This window comes from Phalacrocorax carbo, chromosome 2 (assembly GCF_963921805.1).
Source record: "Phalacrocorax carbo chromosome 2, bPhaCar2.1, whole genome shotgun sequence".
Classification (NCBI taxonomy): Eukaryota; Metazoa; Chordata; class Aves; order Suliformes; family Phalacrocoracidae; genus Phalacrocorax; species Phalacrocorax carbo.
Window position 1 is genome coordinate 136,012,304 of NC_087514.1, and position 17,631 is coordinate 136,029,934.

General features: G+C 35.9%; 1 protein-coding gene across 3 annotated transcripts in view; it reads left to right on the forward strand.

The window, feature by feature from the left end:
* AGMO (alkylglycerol monooxygenase) overlaps window positions 1–17,631 on the forward strand; it is a 193,762-nt gene that overhangs the window by 108,073 nt on the left and 68,058 nt on the right. For 2 of the 3 annotated variants that reach the window (XM_064444506.1, XM_064444507.1), the window contains exons 11-12: window positions 1,354–1,436; window positions 2,572–2,677. The exons of the other annotated variant lie outside the window; for it this stretch is intronic. In XM_064444506.1, the coding sequence (XP_064300576.1) occupies window positions 1,354–1,436; window positions 2,572–2,677 (189 nt within the window). The remainder of the gene's footprint in view (window positions 1–1,353; window positions 1,437–2,571; window positions 2,678–17,631) is intronic. 3 annotated transcript variants of the gene reach the window in all.

The window sequence follows — 17,631 nt, forward strand, 5'->3', positions numbered from 1 at the left end:
TATAAATCTGTGCAACAGAGTGGGTTGACAGGTGTCATTTGTGAGATGTGTGTTCTGGCTTGTAAACCGGTGAGGCTGCTGTTTAGCTCGCTCATTGCTGGGATTGTGTTTTCTTTGTTCAATAGCTGTTTGTTAAGGATATCTAAGTAGGTGCTTGTGATTCTTCAGTAAAACAACAGAAACCTACCCAGCCTGAGTGTGTGGTTTGATGTGTTTTGCAAACATGGGCACTGTAAGTTCACACAGCTGTAAAACTTGAGAATATCCTCCTGTGGCCTCCCACACTCACAGATACTTACCTTAGATCTCTTTGAGGGGTAGGGGCCACCACTGAAGGAAGGTGGGCATGTCGCCGAGTGGAGTTTATTGAAATCAGGGCAGACACTCATAGATTTTTATTTTTCCAACGCCTGCAATCTTGAAGTACAAGATGCTGTTCATAAACCTTATTGCTCTTGAAGCCAGAAAGGATTCCTATAACTCAGCAAGATCCACTATTTTTATTTTAGGGTTTTTTGTTGTTTTTTAAATAAAGAAACAAAGGCTTTTCAAAACTAATATTTGAAAGGAAGTCAAGGAGGGAACAAGAGAACTGATTAAATATTTTATTTTCAAAGGCAGCTGTGTAGAATGCAAAAAATATTTAATAAATGAAAAGAAAAAATTCATACTTCACAATGAAAATAATTTCTGTTTTCCTGAGTTTTGTTTATATCATTTTGATGTAAATTTTAAGGACATAAATCCTCATGCTCTTATTCATCCAAATACTAACACACATGTTAATGTTTAAAAGTGTTTTAAGCCTGATTGAAGTTAATGGTATGACTTGAAGAGTTTTGCTGAACTGGGAACCAAGTGTCGAGTTGTCATGAGGGACAACATTAATTTTGTTTCTTCCTAAGTATGATTTTATTGTCATGTCATATGAACTCTTATTCTCACCAGTGTATTTTTTCTGGTATCCATTGGGATTCAGAGATGACGATTATAAAGACCTGGTAACATAAGATGAAGAAAAAGAAGAGGGCTGCTGGGATTTTTATCTAGAAATAAGTTTGTTCCCTCTTGGGTAAAGGCATAAGGGAATTGGGTAACTTCAGGAAAATAGAAGGGAATATCTTAAACATTATTTTGGAAATAGAGCATTCAGAAAACAAATATAAAGGTGGTTACTCCCGATAACTGTGCTATCCAGAGCAGATATTTTTATTGCAAAATTTAAAGTAACAAATTACTTTAAAAGCAGACGCTAACATCACTGCGTGAAGAAGTTGAAGCTACTGTTCTGTTAAAACTCAATCTCTCTTCAGAAAATTACTCTAAATTAATTCTTTGACTACTTTTTAACAGATGTTATCACAGGGAACTGTTCTTCTGAGAATTGGCTTTATCATCCTTTCCCTGACCTCTTTTGGACTACTTATGGAGAACAGGCAAGACATGGTTTTTTTTTTTCTTTTCTCATTATGCATTATTTATCATTATATGGGAATCTCAGGTGTGTCAGAAATTACACTGGTAAAGAAATATAGATATATGTGTTGCTGTTTGTTGACTAGAATAGCCAATTCCTAAATCCAGGAGTCTTCCCATCGCAATTAATGGCTATATCTATATTGCCCCTTGCAGAAAAGTTACGGGATGGGCCACTCGTGTCACCCTCAGTGCTTGCATTTGTTGGGTCACCATCTCTGGTTTTGGGATACTGGCAGGCCAGTGAGACCTGCAGGCTGTCCCAAGGCTGTTTCAAGCTCAGACTGCAATCATATTGTGTCAGTCCTGTGTAGCATATCATAGGTGTCAGATATGATAATGGTATATGAAAAGCACAGAATGTAGCTCAGAGTAGATTCAAAATCATGTTAAGGGTGGTATAGATTTAAGACTAAGTTTAATCAGTATGGATTCTAATCAAATTGTATCTTGAATACACCAGCCCAGTGAGACATACACTATGGAAGTAGTCCATATGGGCACCATGATCCTACACAAGAATAAATGCAGCTACATTTCCTTACAGAGAAACTATTTTGTTCTGCCCACAGAAGTGTGGAATAGAAGCTTCATTTGCAACTGAGGTGCCAGTCCCTCTTTGCACCTGCTGTTCATTATGTTTTCAGAAAAGAATACCTGTCACTTGTATGGACTGAATAGTTTATTCAGGGTAGCTAAAAACCTGTCAGTATGAGAGAGATGTGTATAACTTAGGGAGTCAATGCTGCGAATTAGTAAAAATTCACAGAAATAGGCCCATGAAAAGATTCTGAACTACTCATGTAGCAGTTTTCAGAATTTTGCTGTTGTCCGTTTTGAGATCAAAATAGCTGTTTATAGATATAGATTCATGTGAGTTCATATATAGTTTGTGAGTATGTGTATCCTCACCTCCAGCAAATTCAGTGTTATAAGTCCATATAAAATTACACTACAAAAACTTAACTATAAGGTTAAGAAAGATGACTTGATGTAAGTGCAGGACATCACAGACTATTTCTACATTCTCTTTTTCACTGAAGTTAACAAAGAAGAAAAGATTGGAAGTTAATCTGAATTACTCCCTATTTCTAGGCCCAAAGCAGGAATTTTGGAAATCATCCGCTGCTTGGTCTTCGTAGGTGTGTACAAACTTGGCTACATAAGGAGTCAGTTTTCTTCCTTGGGCTATGCCTATGAGGTAAAATATTTATTTTAAAATGTCTGTGGTAATGACCTAGATTTTTTATCTTTTAGAAAGAACAGTTACACTACAAATTTATATTTTGCTTCCGTATGTTTTATTATACTATTTTAGTAGAATATTGATTTTTTTCTTATGTCTGTATTTCTCACTTTTTATGATTAACTTGTAAGAAAATTATTGGGGTTTGCTACAGAGGTGTCAATTTGCACTGAAAAAAATCAGGAAAGTGACTGTTTACCGGTTCTTGCAAAAATAATTATATATTAGCGGCCGTATGTTTTGAAGGGAAAAACAGCGATATGTTGCTTATTTTAAATTGATTCACTCACTTTTCATGGGTCAAATCTGAAAATGCTTGGAGGCTGGAAGAGTCTTAAATATAAAATATTTTGTTGTGTACTTACACTGTACCTCAAAACCAGACTTTTAGTCATTGACAAAGATAGGATGCTGGACTAAATAGGCCTTTGGTCTGATTAAGTATGGTCAGTTTTGTGTTCTGAAGAGATATTTTTGTCCTGTTTGTGACTTCTGCTTTTTAATCTACCTTATTTTTTTCAGTACAGTTGATATTTCATAGTGACTCTTTTAATATGATCTGAATTAAATAACACTGAATCTTTAATATGATTCTGATCTGAATAACCTTCCCAAGCTACTTAGTGCTGGTTACCACCAAAGACAGTTATCAGCAAGCTTATGGATGGTTTCCTAGACTAGTAGAATTGTTATCAGAAAGTTACCTTTTGGCTTAGAACCAGAAACAATGAAATAAAACAGTAGGGACCGAGACTCAGACCTGTTACTTGTTGAGTTCAAAATGGTTCTTTTGACCTGAAACATCTGCAAAATGTATAGGAACTTTCCTAATTGGAGGTTTCTGGTAGTGGTGCTGATTCTCCTGCTTTTCCAAGAGATCAAGAATGGAAAAATATCTTATGCTACTGTGGGGCTTTTTTGTCTTCGTTTTTTTTTTTGTCTTTCTACCTGGGATAGGAAACAATAAGTATTGGACAATATTTAAAGCTAGATAAATGATGCTAATCAGGAATTGTTTTGATTTTTTCCCATAATGTTATGTTGTCAAAACTTTGATCTATAAATCAAGCAGTTCTTGAATTCCTTTGATAAGAGCCTGCATGATCTCAACAGATATTTTAAGTATTTTAATGGCTTAAATATAATTTGGAAAATGTTTTTATTATTTACTGAGTAACCTATTACAATAAATAGGCTTGAAGCAAGGAATTATAAAATTTAGCAAATAATACTATAGCCCTTGAGATATAGCTCTCAGACTTGAGATACTTGGGTATTCTAACTGAATTTGAGGAGAATTTATATAATAAAAAATTTGCTTTAAATTAAAAATAAACCAACAAAGAGGTACTTGCCTTGCTGAAGTGTATGTATACATATGTAAAAGTGTCTCCTACTAAGGAGCAAGTAGAGGTAAAATTATTAGATTATTTCTGTTGTTTGAAGTGAACTATATGGCTTCCTATTCTGACATGAAGAAAATAACATTAAATGGTTCTTATTATGTTCTTTACATGTATCTGTTGTTAAAATATTAACTTCTTTGCCATCTCTAATTCTTCTTATCCTTTCTTCTGTCTGGTGTTTTTCTTTTTGTCCTTATTTTATATGCCTCTGTTACTCTTTTTTAAGTCCCCTGTTTGGCACTGACTAGGTAGTCCATTTTTAATAAGAAACAGGAACACTTTGCATGCATTTTTTTCCTTTGAAAATACTGAAAGACTAGGTGCTCCCAGTGAGACTAGACTAGATAATGCTTCTGAATAATGCCAATAGATCAGCATTAGAGATTTTGTCATAAATCAACAAGTTTGTATTACGTAATAGCTTCTGTGATGTTTGTAATAAACTTCAGAGGGTCCCCCATTTTGATATAAATGATCCACCATTGTGGGTTTTGCTCTTATTCTCTTGATGCATTATACAATTTCTGGATTCATGGTAGAAATATTCTTATGGGTGGTGATACTGTTATAATGGGATTTATGAGCAAAAAATTCTGAGCAAAGAGAAAATGCCAGATATTTATCAATTTGTGTTGAAAAGTCTTCAAATATTAATGGTATTTTGCCATTATTGACCTGATCATTTTGAACCAGCTGATACAAGAAAGCATAATAAATAAATAAAAGGTTGTCTCACAACTTCGGTCTAAAATTTGTCCTGAAAATTGTTTTTTCAACATTCAGATAGGTTTTCTATCTTTCCTAGTATAATAGTGTAGATAACTTAGAAAATCTTGAGGCCCGTAAATATAGATCTATCTCGTAAGATTTTTTTTTTATTTCTGCTACATATGTCCCAGTAATTTTTATCTGCTTGCTCTTCAACTTCCTTTGCTCTGTTTTTCCTTCAAATCCACTTACAATTTTTGAGAGGTATAAATTAAACCATTTATTTAATCTTTCTGTTTGCCTCATACATATTCCATCTTTAACATACATCTAGTTTTATCTGACTTTGATCTTTTTAGTGTTATATTTTGGGTACTCATAATCTGTACTATACTTAAATAATGTACTCCTTACATCTTCATCATTTTATATTACCAAATAAACAATTCTTTAGTAATCCATTGTTCATGATCAATAGAAATCAATGCACAACATGTAGAAGAATTTCTGTTGACATTTTTTGGGGGTCTATAAATTAAGCCTTTCAGGGCACTTTGGGATGAAGAAAAATAAACTGCAAGAGGCATGATGGCACTACGCAGTGTGTCTAGAATTTAACAGATACTTCTGTCCCAACATTCTTAAATTAATGGTGCACGTTGCAGCAGATAAGTGCAAGACTGATTTTGCCATACATCATGTTTAGTTAGTGAAAAAGTACATTACTCCTGTCTATACATGTTTTTTCTGTGACTATGTTTCATATGTTCATATTTCTTATGAATATTTTAGAACCAGTAGATAAGATTTCAGAAGTGAACAACCTTGCATAATTTGCAGAGTACTCTAAGTAGTAAAAATAGGTGGTTTAGACTGCAAATTATTGCATTTGGCTCATAAAAGGTCTGACAATTATCAGAACTACTATCAGCACAGGAGGAAGGCTTTCTGGGTGAAAACTAGGAGGAAAATACAGAAGAAATGGAAAAAACTAGGGAAGCAGTGAGAGAAAAGAGCTGAGGAAATGAGGAGTGAGCCTTTCCCATTTTGCCATTAACTAAGCTCAGGCGGGTGTGGAAAAAAAAAAAAGCATCTAACAATTGCAAATCCAGCAGGAGGAGCAGTCCTGCCCTCTTGCTCTAGCCTCTTACCCTCACTGCCCACCTAACTGGGTTGCCCTTATGCAAAGATTTTTCTTCAGGTAAGTGAGTTGATGCAACTTTCTGTGGAGTAGGAAAACATGTGTTTTCTGTTTCTTGTGCTGTATGTATTTTAATATGGATAGTTAGGTGTAAGAAGAAGGCTCTGCTTTTTTTTGGAAGAAAAACCAAAAAGTGATGTTTCAGGAAATTTTTCGATCTTATGAGAATTGTTTCCTGGGTGGAGGTCACTAAAAACCTTGATGATAAGGGTAGAGATGTTATGTTTCACTGGTTATAGACAGTAAACTGGTAGCTAATGTATTTCTGCTAGAGTATCTGTGCTGCCACATCCTATAGTAGTTAGTTTTCTTTAAGCTGATTACTTCATGCCTGTGTAATGTGACAATCATGTGTATTACTAAAGCCAAGTCATTTTCTGTCAGGCAGGGCCTGGAGTCTCCTAACCACCTGGAGGTAGCAGAAAACATTGCTTGTGTGTTCAGTTACGTGACAGTTCGGCAGGCACGATACGTAAAAATAAATCTGTTACGATGGTGCATCTCTTCAAAGTGTTTCCATCCAACTGCTCTGGTTTGGCATCGGCCAGCATATTCCATGAGCTGATTTTGGTCAAGCACTGGCTGTTATTTGACAGTAGTACTAATGAGGAGCAAGTAGAAATGAGAGCCATTGACATGTTATTGGAACTGTTGGAACATTTTCACCAACTCTCATAGTGGCTGCAACTGAGTACTGAGAAAGACTCTTAAACTAAAGGGCTAGGAGTGAGGAAGGTGGAGGAGGAAATACAGATATCTGTCTTGATGTGCTTGTTTATCTTTTAGCTTTGTTTCAGCTAGGGCATTGTATCTGAGAATAATCTCTTCACCCAGACTCCTCCTGTACTGCAGCTTCCTGGGCTGCCTGGCTATGAAAGCATTTGGCAAGCATGTATTAATTTACAGGTAGGAAGGATAAAAATCTAGGGTAAATTTCATTGGGGAAAAGTGAGAAAAAGAGAGTTTGTATACACGTGTGATATTTTAAATGAATAACTTCTTTTCTATTTTATGTGGGCATGTTGTGCATTAGAAATATAACCAACTTTGGAAGATATGTAAAATCTTGTATTGCAGAGTATAATTCAGCCCTTAACTAATGAAGGCAGAAATGAACTTCGTTGTTGTCAAATTGTTTATTTATTCCTCCAGAGTATCTAAACTGGGTAGATGCAGCTGTTCCGAAAACTTTTGGAGATAGTATTCTGTACCAAATGGACTGTTATCTGATCTTTGATGCAATTCTGGTATTTCTTAAGAGTGTGTCAGCTAATTTGTCTGGATAAAATATATAATATCTCTTCATTAAAGAACTGATTTGCACTGTATTCTGTGTTCCACAGCAGTCCCTCTTAATGTGATATATTACCATGCTACTTATTTCTCCTTTCATCGTACAAAGACTTGCTGTTACCTCACTTGTTTGTTAGTGTAATTTACCAGCGTTAGAATAGTGACTATGACTACTGACTTAAAACAAACACTTACTCATAAGAACTTATTTCCAGATCAATGATAGTTTTCTGCTCTGTAGCATTTTTCCTTGGTCCCTCGTTATGATCATCTGTGCCACATTTCAAAGAGCAGCATATCCCATATTTGGTTTCCATTAAGGTGAAAGCTCTGTGCCCTGTGGTATGATTTACAACCTCAGCATTTATGCAGTCTCTGTGCACTAAGTAGATTGGCTGGTGTGTTCGAAACGTATTTTAGAAATGAAGCTGGGGATGGAAGGAAACTCTACTGCCTTATGATAAAAAACCTTGTCAACACACATGGAATTAAACAAACACAAGTTGTAATCTGTATTTTCTATGCTAGCTTCATTCAGAAAATTCCACTATACCATGCAGTGTATCCCAGAGACTGGACTTTTAATATTCTTGACAACTGCCCTAAGGGGAATAATGTCCCTTAGAAAAAGTCACAGTAAAATCTGGCAGTAGATTAAGTTAGTTTCCACTTAGGTGTGACAGCAGAGTCATTACTGATTTTAGACTTAGCCAGTTTGAGAGTCGGCTTCACCACCATCAACTAAAGACTATGATGTATAGTTCCAGATGCTCTGGCCAATTGACCGTAAAATTGCTCTGCATTTCTGGCAGAGCAGCCAAGCTGGAGCTTTTAAAATCTCCACTCCCCGAGCTCAACACCCTCCCCCCTCTGCTTAAAAGCTGCTCATTATTCTTCTTCTGCCCGCTGATCTTAGCAAAAGAAAAACTTCTGGAATCAATTAGAAGTGTCTGCACTTGATGAGATTTGCACGTGAGTTCGGAATTGCGAGGCTTTGATAGTGTCAGCCAACAGCTGCAGTTTCAGGTGGTAAAATGGGGGAAGGAATTTTCCAGGGTTTATTTACAATCATAAAATAAAACAAAAATCAAGACAAGTTGGAAACCATCTAATATGTCATTAAAATGAAGCCTGAATTGGGTTATATATTTATTTTGTCTGAAAAAGAGTAAACTAGTGGTTTATTATCAGGATCTTTTCAATTACCTTGCAATTATTAGGCTGTATGGAGTGGTTGTAATAAAATGCAAGCTATGGTCTGCTTGCTGTAGTTTTAACTATGAAAGAGGCATCTGCTATTACTTTTGTCACTTTAATTGCTTGACAAGACAAGGAGGTAGTCATACTTAATAGAAATCAGAAGCATGCAGTCAAAGATGAAGCAAAGGTGGTACTCTGAAGATAGAAAATACATATTCACATACACTGTCTGAAATTTTGTGTTTTGTTCTGTCAACACTCACATTCATATAGTTGTAAAGTTTATTTTCTGACTGTTCTTAGCCCAAGGCAGTTAGTGATTGCCTTGTATGCAATGTTTGCATTTTAAAGATAACGACCATGCCAAATGAAATTATTAATGTTCATTTATACCTCTGAGTGTGTCTTTGTAAAAATGAAAATGTGCCATTTCACACACGTTGTTACTAATTTGCATTGCAGACTGGTTTGGTTCATAAGTCGAAGCATAATTTTTCTAAAAGCCAGTACTGTTACAAACCCCATCAAACTGCATTCTTTTCTACATCATAATAACACATGGATAACAGTAGAAATCTCCATACCAGTGAATTGCTTCACTGATATTAATCCCTGGTGACAACTGAGATACTCCACATGGGTAGACATTTCTTTCTGTGTTATTGCAGTTCCAGTACTAGAGTATTAACTGACTTTTTGCTTGTTAAGGCACAAATACGTATATATGTTTCATACCTGGATTTACTCTGCAGAGGTAGTACTGTTAGGAAAACTGATCTATAATTTTTAATTTTTTTATTTTTTTCGCCCTTTAAAGAGCTTTAAAAAAGCACTTCTAGTGAAGGAGTGCTCAGAGAATTCCTTGTTTGCAGCATTAGTCATCTGTGTAAGCACAGAGGCACCTCTGCATCACAACACAAGCAGGGCTGGTGTACACTGGGGTGAGAGGCAGACGTACAGACAGACCCTGTGCCATTTGGATTCTGTAGGGGAGATGCAAAGGCAGTTGAAGCAGACTTGAGTTTCCTATGTTTGACACAGCCAGTGCTTACTGATCAGTTTACACTCTTTTATACATTTTATGTTCAAAGTTGATTTGAAGTATAGCATAGTGTAAAGCACGTTGCAATCTCTAAGAGGCAAAGGCAAGGATAAGATGTGATTGCTGCGTCCTGGATGAAAGACACTGGCTTACTTGCTGAGATTTCCCATCCACACACATGGTGTGGGGAGAAGCAGAAGATACCTTATGCATCAGACTGTCTCCCCAAGCTGTGCTGAGCACCCCGGAGTGGGGAGCCTTCCAGCCCCACTGTGTGTGGCTGGTGCATGTGTGTGCTCTGTGCTCTTTAGCCTATCAAGCTCACCTGAGTCTAAGTGTTTATTAGGACAATCTGATATGCAAAATTGGTGGACTTCTTTCCAAAATCAGATAGTCTGCCACCAAAACTATTGCAATTGGCAGGTGGGAATTGTCCTAACCTTAAAGGGAGGAGACCTGTGCCTGTGTTCCCAAGACCATGAAGGCAGATGGCTTAGTGTGAATTTTATCCTCAGTATGACAGGCAGAGGGATTGAATTAGCTTTTAGGAGATGACAGCTTTAATTAAGCTAGCTATTTCTGATGTGGAATAAATCTGGGTTTGGCAGATACACGGTGACCACAAAGAACTAGCCTAGTATTTAAAGCATTTTGGATACTTTTGTCTCACAATATTTAAATAGAGAAAACCCAAATGTAAAAAAGATGTAGTCCAGGGTTACCTAATTTATACGTCTTTCAAGGGAGATGGAGATACAAGATTCTTCTTCTCATAAATGTCCCTTCCCACTTCTATAACAGTAAGCAGAACATGGTAGCTGCAAAAATTTAGCATTCTGGAATAGAATGGCCATGTAGGGCCCAAAGAATTGGACTGTAACATAGGCCATTGGAAAGCCAAATCAATGCCTGTATTTAGGAAAGCAGAAATTAACTCAAAATATTCTATAATATATTTTATTAGAATTGATGATTAAAAAAAATAATCTTTTGCACAGACTGTTTTTTTCAGAAGTTTCTTGTGATCAACAAAGAAGGAAAAGCACAGCAAAAGTCAAACCTCTGTTTTTCTACTAGCAGCACCTGAAATAACCACAGAGACTGAAAACTAGTTCATGACATCTGGGCAATTGCATGCTAAATTCGAACCATACAGAGCCTCTTGTCTAAAGTGGGCAATAGATCAATAAGATAAAATCTAATCATTATCTGTGCTGTGATTTTTATTTTTTTTATTACTGTCTTGTTATATTGTTCTTTTGTATAAGTTCTGTTTTCTATGATGTTTAGAGGTAGGGAATATGGAGAAAGCAACATAGCTATATTTATTTTTATATTTGGATATTACGCAAGGCAAAGAGAACGTTTTAAAATTTCCTTCTCCTGTCAATGCCAAGTAAAAATTGCCTGATGAAAGAAGATTAGCAAATGCTATGTTTAACTGATTCCCAAATGCAGTACACACAAAACATTTTGTATGTTTAAAGTTGGAAATCGGTGTTATGGGAAAAAAAGTACATGTGAAGCTCTAGTTATCACTTGAAACTAAGGCAAAATAATACAGCAACCCCCTATGGAGTCTGGGAGTGATCACATCTGTCCTGACAGAATTAGTTTGGTTAATCTTCATGTGGAGCCCATGAAATGCCTGGAATAGGTTGTTTATTTTGCTAAGTGGAAGCTAATACACAGTTGAAAATGCCTGGTTTTAGTTTGAACATTTTGGATTTTATGGAGAAAAGGATGCTGTATTTTGTTCCTAGCTATTACCTGAATTCATTGCACATCTGCATACGACTTATGACTGTAAATCTCTAGATATATTTATTTCTCTTCTTGTTGGCTTCATGGAAGTTGACTACAAAGAACAGTCAGATATTAGGAAACAGTTAAAAGTGGCAGTTAAGCAGGATGTTAAGAAACAGGATGTGGCCATTCACTGCATTTTTGTCTATTTGCATGTCTCCATACCTATCTCTGTTTTCCTTTGTCTGTGAACAGTCTAGTTAGATTATAACTAATTGTTTAATATATTAGCCTATTAAACAATTGACTTATTTAGAAAACTGGGGGGATTAAGTATACACACTTTTTAAAGTTCTCTGTTGTCTTCAGCTGAATACATTCTATCACAGTACAAGATGTGTTCAAGAATCTAATTCTAATATCCTGTTGGGTTGTTTTTGCTTTTAATGAAAGCGTTGTCCTAAACTGAGTTGATTCCAAATGTATCATCCATGCTACATATATGGATGGTAATTAGTTTCTGGGGCTATCTGGGCCTTATTAAAATGCATCCCCAGAACAAAAAATGTGGAAAAACCAGGAATTCAACTGTCAGACTTGTAAACTGGACCACAAAATGTGTTACCAAGATATCAACACTGAGAAGAGCTTCATAAATTTTAAAACTTATGGCATAACTGACTAGAATTTGCCATGCCCTCTGGATAGAAGTCTAAAACATACAGTTGGCTGATGAAAAATGGCATATGCTTTTATATGTTTTTGTTTTAAAAGGCACTGAAAAATATTTGAGACTTTTCTAAATAAAAGGGTCCCATTTTTAATTTTCCCTTTTTCCCTCTCTTCCTTTTAATACTTTTGCATTTTCTTTCTATGTGTGAAAAGGGAAAAGATAATAAAAGGAAATGAAGAGGATTAATATAAGGAATTACACAGAGGAATTAATTTAAAAACTTGGAAAAAAAAAAAAGCAAAAGAAGTATATCATTAATGGGGAATTTCCAAAAAGAACAATTCTAACCAGTTTTAGCAGTTTGTGTTTGTGTCATAGGCCAAGATTTCTAATCAAATCTATTAGTTCCAGATAGACTTGTTTATACCATTTTATGGCCCTCTGTTGCTATGTACACAGTCGTTAACATATTTTGTCCTATCAATGTGCCGAATATTTAAATAGGTCAGTAAAGACTCACAGCTCTGCTGGGATGCTCAGACTGGCACTGCTCAATGTGCTCTGCCCCATGGACTCAAGTAATAGAGAGACCTATAAGAAAACTTTATTTTCTATTTCACTAACCAAATCAAAATGAAATAAAACCTACAAAACCACTGAAAACCAAAAACCTGTTGTTTTTTCCCCACCATTACAAAATAAGATTAGTCAAATGCCAGAAGAAAGTATCACATGAAACAAAAACATCTCATTCAAACTTTTCCATTTAAAATAAAGTCAGTATTCCTCAACTTGCTGTAAGGTCATTAATCTTGAAAGGACACATTTCAAGAAATATATTGTTTGATGAAATTGTCCGATCGCTACTTCCAAGAGTGGAGCGAGATTAGTGAGTGTTTCATCTGAGTGGCTATATGAGCACCTTGCTGTTGGAAGTAAGAAGCTTTCCGTTACCAGAGGGAAACTGGATATTAAAAAAGCAATCACTGTCAATTTTTAACACAGTCCTTGGTATTGGTATTAGGGCCCGAGATTCAGATCAGCTTTTTCACAACCTGATTTTTTCAGTCGTTACACATTATTCAAAGGTAGGTGACTTGATAATCTTAGAGGAAGAAATTCTTGGTAGAGGCTCTATGAAGATCTTAGAAAACCCTTTCATAGCTTGAAGGAGAGCTGGATTCATCTATGTGTGTGTGTGAAAAGCCTCTGTTTTACATGTATATGTGAGAAAAAGCTATCAATGAATTATGCCAAAGAACAAGAAACAAATGTAAATAATAGCATGGTATATTCTTATATAACTTTATTTTCCAGTGCAATGTCAATTTATACAGTGTTACTCTGATTAAGAACAGTGATAGAACAAATATAGTTTTATAACCTTAATTTTTATATAAATTGATGCCATCTTGATATTTTTGATATCTTATTGGACTATTTATCACCTTCTAAGTATTTCCTAATTTCTGCCAAATTCTTATAAAAAGTCTCAATCCACTAGATTAATCAAATCTGCTCCTTCCAGCGATGTAAAACTGACAGCTCCACTCCTGGTTAGTGGAGAGTTAAGAAAGAGGAAAGCAGGATCGTTAGTGGATCTAGGTTTTGGTTGGGGTTGTGGTTTTTTTTTTTTTTGGCTTTGTAAACTCTGTGGCTTTCAGAACTTATTAGCATCAAATAAAAATCAAAAGCATCAGATTGCAAAACTAACAAAAATAATAGCTGTGAAAGCAGCATGCAACCAAAACTGGTCCATTTTTTCCTGGACAGTCCACATAAAATCTGCCTAACCAACTACTTTACATCTTCTGCTGTTTCATTTTGATCTTTGTGTAGATCAAATTATGTGGGCTTCATGATTTTATTTTGCTTTGTAATGTGCAGTAATCCATACTATTAAACTCTACAGAAAACCATATTGCTACTGTAAAATCTGCTGTAAAATCTGCTGTGCATATTTGGGCATATATGCCAGTAATTTCAGGGAACCCATAATCCATTTGTTAGCAGAGATTCTGATTTCCAGAACTGTTCATGTGTGGACAAATGTTTGCCTCTTGGCTTAGGCAGAGTCTTTAGAATGCAAATAATCTTTGGAAAATTGTGGTTGAAAGGGAACCATGTTGTTAGCTTAATTGCTAAGAAACTGAAGCTATGCTTAATACCTTATAAAACAAATAAAGGTAAATCTTCTGCTGAACGTCTAGCTGTTTGAAGGAAAACTAAGACACGTCACACTTTTGCCTCCAGTCCAAGCTGTGGTCATTTTGGGTGGGGAGACTTGGAAATTGGTGGCTGTAATTATAAATGCAACATTATTCTTTGTTGGACAGAGTATGCATATTCAAATACTAGCCAGGTGAAAAGTGGAATGGAAGGAAATGGCATGGGGGGGAGGGCAGACATGATGGACCCTCTCTGGTCCATGCAAGGCACAGCTGGTCGAAAGCCTACCCGTAATGTATGGAAGAGAGTTAGGGTGTAAGGATGGAAAGCAGGGAGGATCTGTGTGTTCTCCCCAACTTTGTAAAGGAACTGAATGTTAAGAAGTTGCTTCTGTTATCCCACCCCTGCAATACTGTAAAATTCAAATTTTACAAGGAGTGTGGGAAAGAGCGAAGAGCCTTGGGTATATACAGCATTATCTGTGTAGCTTATATTACGTCCTTCCAGCCCAGCTGCCCTGATTTCTAAAGTATTTAGTTATGTCCTTGCAGAGAGATTATCTCTTTGTAGTTTGGGGACAAGGTCGAGGAATCATGGTTGGATATACTAGAAGCACATGCTAATCCTATTTCCCCGGTGCTCATGAGTTCCTGAATCAGTGATTTAAACCTAAGTGTGATGTTGTTTTGTCCCAAACTGCAGAAGAGACATTGCTATTGTTCATATTCATTAGCAGAAGTTTTCTCCCTTAAAATTTGTATGAAGTCATCAAAACTGCAGGTTCAGCTAATGTTGTACTAGTGCCAGGCAAGAATGCTGTATGACTTTTCTCCACCATCGTTTCCCTATTACAGTTAATGCAGTCCATCTTACTGAAACAAAAAAGCCTTTGCCAGTACACCTCTTAAATTATTCGCAAGCTGCCAGCTGTGCCATTTGACTTTGATCCTTTCTTTCATGGTAATTGTCATGCTGAAATGTAAAACTAAAATATATTCTGCACCAAGTGCCACCTTTCCATACTTTCAAAGGATATTCATCTTCATGAAATTTCTGCAGATTTTACATGCTATTAATAGTCTTCTCTATGTGCTATTGCTGCCATCAAGTGTAATTATATAATTATGCATGTGTACCTATTCATGTACAGTAATTTTTAAGGAATGCCAGCTCTCTGGAGCTCATTCTCATCCAGCATTTTCATACTGCTTAGCTTAAAAATAACACTCAGCATTACATGAAAAGCATGAAACACCTCATTGTTTTATTTTAATGGGAGCTAAAAAATTGAAAAATTCTGGTTGAATATGCGCTTTGAAGTATTTTGCTGAACAGAAGAATAGATTACCTTGTTATTAGATGAAATTTGGTAGTTCAGTGGTTTACTTTCCTGTTTTGTTTTGTTCTCACTGTAAAGATAATTGAGAAAAAACTGTAGAGTCATCAATGTAAATATATCCCTCCATTAACACAAACAGTTGTATTCACCTTACAGGTGTTAATTACGTGCTAAGAAAAACAACTCTAAAATATTCTTCTGGCCAATCTGGTTTTAAAAATGCTTTTCTAATATGAAAACTAATATTATTTCTTATTCAAAATATTTAGAGGGAAATGCTTTTCAACTGTTTAGTAAGTGCGTTAAGGTTAACAATGTTAACCCATTGTTGACAATGTTAACCCAGTGTTAACCCGTTGTTAACATTTGAGTGTTTTTTGACCTCTGCTGTACAAAGGATGTCCCGACACACTTTGCTGTCTGTTCACTCTACAGTAGTAAATCAGTATGTTAATGCATTAATGAGACGCTGGACTGCAAGTAGCAAAATACTTCATCGCTATGTGCTCCTTAAGAGTAAATATTTCCTTTATTAACTCTGAAGTCAAACCAGTTGGCATCCAGATATTCCAACAGTTGTTCGAGGTACTTTCAAGTCCCAGAACAAAATGATAGCTCTGCTTTTCAGGCACGTAGAGTGTAAACATGAAATAAAAGACAGGAGATGAATGTGGACAAGCATTAGGACCATTGGAGGAGAAATCACAAAGCATCTCTATGAAAATTGAGCATGGTGAAAATGGGAGCTAAGAGACTTAGCTCAGGCAACCGAGAGATATGCTGAAAAGGTCCTTAAAATGTCGAAAATTAGCTTACTTTTCAAAAGGGAGAAAAAGGAAATGTACATAGAGAGGAATGACATATCCAAAGGGACAGTCTAAGACACCCATTCATTTCAGTAGCATTCTGGGTGGACATCAGTGAGGTATAAAGGTTTTGGCAGAGAGAATTGCTGTATTGGAGATACGGGAAGACAGGGGCCTGGATGAGAATCCTAGATCCATGAATGAATAAGACTTATTATTTCAGGTACATTGTTAGGAAAGAATCTGTGCGTGTGGTTATGGGGAATCTCAGGAGAGATGGGAATCAGAGATGATATATAAACAGTAATGATGGTATCTAGAATAAAAGGAAAAGGAGGAGGCAAAATTTAGTTGGAAACAGAGGAGATAAATAATTTAAACTATAGTTAACCTAAGCTGGCAATCAGACACATGATAATATTAGGAAGGCTGCAATTTAATTGGTGGGTGACAGGGATGAGACTTGGAGAAGAGAGTGGGATCTGCATAGAGGTGTTAGAATTTGTGCTGGTGGTAATAATATCTAGAGGACTACAAAAGCAGAAAAGAACAGAGCTTGCACAAAAACTTGGTGTACCTGAACTGTACATGGTGGCATAAAAATTTGATGTGTTTACTGAGCCCTATATAATGACATAAAATAGACTTCATTTATACAAGATCTACAAAATAGATCTGAGTAAAAGTAAAAATGGTAGAAATATCTTTTATTTAAAGAAAAAGAAATGTCCAAATATACAATAGATTAATAGATTTATCCTTGCTGAGTTCACGCACATGAAAATGAAATTTTCTGGCAACTGGGACCAAATGTGATCCCTGCAATACTGCTCTAATACTACAAACAGACTTTACTGTTGTCTGAGAGAATTGACTGAGGATTAATCTGTGATATAGCAATTTTTCAGCCATTCCCACTTTCTGCAAAAGTGGGAATAAATTGAAGTAGTGTTAAGAATGCAGTAAACCGTGCTTGTGACAAATCAATAGCCAGAAGAATGAAAGATCAGGGTGCTAAAAAGGAGCTAAATCTTTACCATTAGCTGTCCTGCTTGGTGCACACAAGAATATATAGACACCTGTCTTTAATCTGGGCAAAACTTCATTTATTAACTCTCTTCACATGAAAAAGGACCCTCTAAAATAAACCTTAGTATTTACAGACATTTCCAGAAAGAAGGAAAGTACAAATTCCATAGAAAATCTGAAGTAATATATGAACAACAATAAAGAAAGATTTCAGGAGAGAGTTTCAAATAACTGAAGTGCTAGTGGGACATAAGGACACTGGAAGACTTTATGACGGGAAGAGGTGAGGAAAAATAA